This window comes from Myotis davidii, unplaced genomic scaffold, assembly GCF_000327345.1.
Source record: "Myotis davidii unplaced genomic scaffold, ASM32734v1 scaffold1, whole genome shotgun sequence".
NCBI classification, from domain to species: Eukaryota; Metazoa; Chordata; class Mammalia; order Chiroptera; family Vespertilionidae; genus Myotis; species Myotis davidii.
This window is the reverse complement of record NW_006294681.1, coordinates 4,518,131-4,523,625: the sequence shown is the minus strand read 5'-3', so window position 1 is coordinate 4,523,625 and position 5,495 is coordinate 4,518,131. Positions and strand designations below refer to the sequence as shown.

Below are 5,495 nucleotides of genomic sequence, written 5' to 3'. Positions count from 1 at the left end.
GGGGGGCGGGGGGGGGGCTGGCCGGGCAACCTCGCAGGGTCTCTTCCCCCAGCCGGCTGCCCCCTCCCCCACCATAGGCCTCGATTGCGGGCCAGGACGAGAGACCCCACTCATGCATGAATTTGTGCACCGGGCCTCTAGTTTTATTATAATTCACAAGAAGAAAGCAGGCTGCACCCTCCACGCTTTGCTTAGAAATCTCTTTAGCTAAGTATATTAAGTCTATCACTTAAAAGTTCTGCTTTCCACATTATCACAGGACACACTTCAGCTAAGATTTTGCTAGTATATAACTCTAGTCTCTCTTTCTTTAGTTTCCAACAACATGGTCCTCATTTCCTTCTGAGCCCTCACTGGCAGCACCTTTAATGTCCTTATTTCTCATAACAATTTAGATATTCTCCATGACCGTTTACCCATTCTCTACCATGCTGCTTACCTCCTTTGAGCCCTCACTAGCATTCATCCGTATATCTACTAACAGTGTTCAAGGAAATCTTGACTTTTTCTGTCATACTCCTAAAACTTCTCCCATCCTCTAGTCACTGCCCAAATTCAAAGCCATTCTGTATTTTCAGGTGTTTGCTGTGGCAGCACCCCACTTTCAGGGATCTAGAAATGTGTTCTGTGCCAACTCGCTGCCAGTTGACTTGATGTGCCAATAGGAGATTTGGAATTCCCTTTTCTCAGGGGGCTCTAGATATTTACTTATTTTTAATATGTTTTATTGATTCGTAGGGAAAAAGGGAGAGAGATAGAAACATCAAGGAGAGAGAAATATCATTGATCAACTGCCTCCTGCACGCCCCTATAGGGGATTGCCCGCAACCTGGGCATGTGCCCTGACCAGGAAGCGAATGTGAACTCCTGGTTCATAGGTCACGCTCAACCACTTGGCCATACCGACCAGGTGGGGGCTCTGGTTATTTTAAGGCAGTGAATTTGCCTGTATTAAGGGTTCTAATACTGAGTGCTACCAGAAATTCCACAGATAGAAGTGTTGATCCCACCACCACAAACTTTTTCTGAGTGTCATACATAGAGTAAGAAGATTATTCCTGTCTTCCCCTTAGAATAGGAAGCCCTGTTTCTTTCCACTCATTGAAAACAATTTGGAGAATATATAAATAATAGTTCAAAGAAGCACTCTTAGTTCAAAGAAGCACTCTTAGTTCAAAAAGATGTACAGGGATACACTACACTGTCTCAGGAGCAAAATTATCTTTTTAAGGAAATAATCTATTGAAACAAATGAGCATTTTAAATAAAAGGGCATTTTCCTGTTTTGGATTACCAAAACCAGGGGGAAATTAACCAGACCCTGTAATATTTGAAATTTTATTCTTGCAGTTTCTTTTTTTTTAATATATTTTATTGATTTTTTTTTTTTCTTTAACAGAGAGGAAGGGAGAGGGATAGAGAGTTAGAAACATCGATGAGAGAGAAACATCCATCAGCTGCCTCCTGCACATCCCCTACTGGGAATGTTCCCACAACCAAGGTATATGCCCTTGACCAGAATTGAACCTGGGAACCTTCAGTCTGCAGGCCGACGCTCTATCCACTGAGCCAAACTGGTTAGGGCCTTGCAATTTCTTTTTATCAGTTATGTAGAGTGCCTAGCACATATAAAACAGCTGCCAGTTTTGTGTATAATAGTCTTCAAAAATATACAGGTTTTCATTAGGAGAGAAAATTAAACATCTAGAAAGGATGAACAAGACTTTTCCATGAACTACATAGTATTTTGCTTCATTTAGAGTCATTTTCCTGATTTTTTTTTACTTACTACAGTCACTGTAACTTTTAAAATCTATAATCATCTCAAAGGAGAATATGTCTCAATTAGACAACCGTGTGTGAAGTCAGTTGTTTTGCATGATGTGTGTAATCAAAAAGTTTTTAAGTGTTTGCTGACCAATAAAGAATGTTCTCACTGAAACTCATTGAAAATCCTTTTCAAATTTTTCTTGATTTGTAGTTTTATTTGAGTGGCTTAATAGAGTCTTTTAAGCATGAGTAACATTTCCTGTGGTATAGCTTTTAATGGGCAGAGAAGAACCTGAATTGGAGCAATGTTATCTTAATTTCCCATTACTGTTTCTATTTTTATCCCACAAAAATAAAGGTGCAAATTTTTGTCAACTTTTTGCCACAGCGGATTTCTGAAAACCTGTCACAACATGTATTGTTGATAAAGTGCATCATGTTTTCCCCTTGAGTTTTTGTCCCTGATGAGTGATGCAAAAAATTCAGTGGAGTAAAACTGAAGATCTGATGGGCTTCATTGAGCAATTCATGAATCAGGCAGCATCCAGGGCTATAGAAGGGGGCAGGTTTTTAAAGGCAAGGCAAGGACAAAAAACATTATTTCAGGTCTAGGTAACGTATCTACGGGGGGACATAAAGGGTCTGTGTAGATTACTTCATCTTCCTGTGAACAAAATGAGGGGCTGTGTAGTAAACCTGACAAGCCCAGGGGGCCACTTGGCAGGCTACAAGCCTGACCTAAAGTAACCACACAGGGCGGTCTGATCACATATTCCTAACGGGGTAGGTCACAATGAGTAGTCACAGCCCAGGCCTATCACTTTCTTAGCAAAAGTCATTCTGTACCTTAAGTGAGCCATGTCCATTGTTCTTAAGAATCTAAGATAACATACCTTTGAAATGTTAGAGTAATTTCTTTTTATAGACTCTGCAGTGCACAAGCGCCCACCAGAGCACACCACAGAAGCCCTCATTGTTGTCTTGTTCCTCGCATACCATCTCTATGTGCCATAAATGCTAAGTATTTACTACCCTGTACCCACCAGTGTAGAAGTAGTATGTGTTTCTCCATTTTGCCTTTTTATCCAGTCCTAGAATTTCCCCGATTTGCTTTCTCCTGTCTCCTTAATGTACCAGCAATGGACTTCATGTTCCTTCCCTATGTTTTTTTTCTTTGAATTTAAGTGCATGAATGAGACTGCAGAACTACCATTCTCTGGAGCATTTTCTCAGTCTGTTGAGATCTTGCTTCCAGGCATGTTGTAAAATTTGGCTCAAATAATGTCAACAGGTTTTATCATTCTTATCCTAGGATTAGGAATAGTAAAAAGTATAATTTTGAATTTTCTATCAGAATTTGTTGTTTAAAGAGGAACAACAAGTACAGATATTCAGAACATCAGTGGGTAAATGTGAAGGCATGAACGTGGTTGAGTACAAGTGGAGTCTTGCTCCCAGCAGCATGGAATCTTCTGTTGTGTAAAATCTTACGGAAAGAAATGCTTTCCTTTCTACAAATCAGTGTCAGGTTTAACACTCCCATAACATTTTTATTAATGTGATAAAACTGTATGCAAATAAATGTTTTATATGTGCATCATATAAAATGATAACATCAAGAGTAGGAGATCTTTTTCCCATTGAGACCTATTTTAAATATTTATGATTTAAGTAGATGTTACTATTTGAAATATTGTCTACATAGGTGTTCTAGGGCAACGCAAACTAATCTGACTTTATATATTCTTTAATATCAAGCATTATGTGATTTATTTACAATAAGGAGCACATATCTCAGAGATAACTACTTGAGTTTCACATTTATTGAGGGCTTGCAAAGAGCAGAATCCTGTATTGGCAGCAGCCTGTTGCTTATGGTCAGTGTCACAGTTTGTCATTCTGACCTAAGCGTACATGTGATTTCTTCAGAGACCCTTCCCTGATGCCCCACCCGAAATCATCCCCACGTCTCTCTCAGTCACATGGAGCCAATCTTTCCCATCCCTCCCTCCTGCCATATGCCAAAGCAATTTAGGAACACAGTGATGTCCTTCATTCAAGGGGAAAATAATCCGTGAATTGGGGGGTATGGTTCCTTACAAGCGTGGAGCGCTGTTCACAAAGAATTTGGGGCAAGAAGTGAGTTTTATAGAGCATTAGAAGAGGCAACTTGGAAAAGTATGCCGGTCATTCGTCATGTAATCTAATGGTTTATAATTACAGTTTTTTTTATAATACCTCATCATTTATTTACTTTAATTCTGATAACCCCCAAAAGTGAACGTTGATTTAATGAAATTTAATCACAGTAAATTGGGAGTATGCTAAAATATATGTAAACACTTTTGTGAACTAAAAAGACACAGAAAGATGATAATGGAGGTTTAATCACCTACCACTCGTGCCTTTGAAATCACACTAGTTTGAGGAGATGTTGACTTTGGCTACACTCTCAATTTGGCTGAACTTATAAAGAAAATTCTCACTAGTGATTAGATATTGTTCTTGTTCTCTAAATTAACGCCATTGCCCAATCTTCCACGCAAGCAAAGAAGGCAGAAATGACCTGGAGTAACCGATTTCCAAATAACCTTTTAAACAGACAAGGATATCTGCAAACATCTATGAGTTTCAATGTTCTTATTTTTCAGAAACGTAATGATGTTATATAATTCTCCTAATTTTGATATTCCTTAATAGCAACCTTTTATGTATGTTAAAATACTCAACTAGTACTTCTTTAATTTGCATAGATTTCATTTTTAAAACATAAGCACAAATCTTAAGTACATTTGACATTGAAAATGGCACCAGAGCTTACAATTATAAATGACCAGGAGTTCTCTATGTGCAGTCCTCCAAATAAGAAGTTACTGTAATGCAGAATTATATCCTGAGACACCGTAATCCTTTTGTTTTAGATATAAGGAAAATAGCAGAGAAGCTAGATTAAATTGCATGCCACACCATGCCTCAGTGAGTGCTTGGCATGCATTCATTTGATCTCACCCCAGATGCACAGGACCACCGATGATTCACAAACTGTATGTATTTTTTTTCTAAATTTTTTAAAATAAGATTTTTAAAATGTAATCTCTTAGTGAAAATAAAATTATAAAAGGTGTTTGCACATCTAGGTTTTTAAATTTTATCACTTAAGTTTTTTATTTCATACCTGAAAATAGGTCCCCTAATTCCACTTTTATGGGTGATTCTCCAAAGTTAAGATTTTACTTAAATAATTAAGTACATAAAAGTTCATTGGGTTATTTTCTCATTATTCTTTCTGTTATAAATAATGGTACTTACTTTCACTCATAGACTATCTGCCAAGTTACCATTTTTGTACCATATGTATGTGGGGTTTGGGGGTAGTGGTGGGATTGGTTTGTTATCTAACCAACACAGCCCCCAACCAATACATAAACTTTTATTTCCATTCTTCTTCCTTTCTCTTCTTTCTTTTCTCTTTGTTCCCTATGTATTTCTAAATATTACTTCCCAAACTTTCTGATTTACTGGGAACTTTTCTCGAAACATTAAGTTCTCCTTCCTAAAATATGTAGGGAGAAGGGCCACATGTGAACAGGATGAGGTAGGTAGGGCAAGGCCTTGAGAAACCTGGGAGATAAACAGATAAATGTTATCCCCATGATCTTCATGAGGAACATGAGGAACATGAGCATTTGCCTTGGAACAATCATAATTTGAGTAGAGTGGACGCC

General features: G+C 38.0%; 1 protein-coding gene across 1 annotated transcript in view; it reads left to right on the top strand.

Annotated features, from left to right (window-relative positions):
• UBXN2B (UBX domain protein 2B) overlaps positions 1–3,046 on the top strand; it is a 29,663-nt gene extending 26,617 nt beyond the window's left edge. The window contains exon 9 of the mRNA XM_006769117.2: positions 2,696–3,046. Within this exon, the coding sequence (XP_006769180.1) occupies positions 2,696–2,784 (89 nt within the window). The 3' untranslated portion in view covers positions 2,785–3,046. The remainder of the gene's footprint in view (positions 1–2,695) is intronic.
• The last annotated feature ends 2,449 nt before the right edge of the window (positions 3,047–5,495 follow it).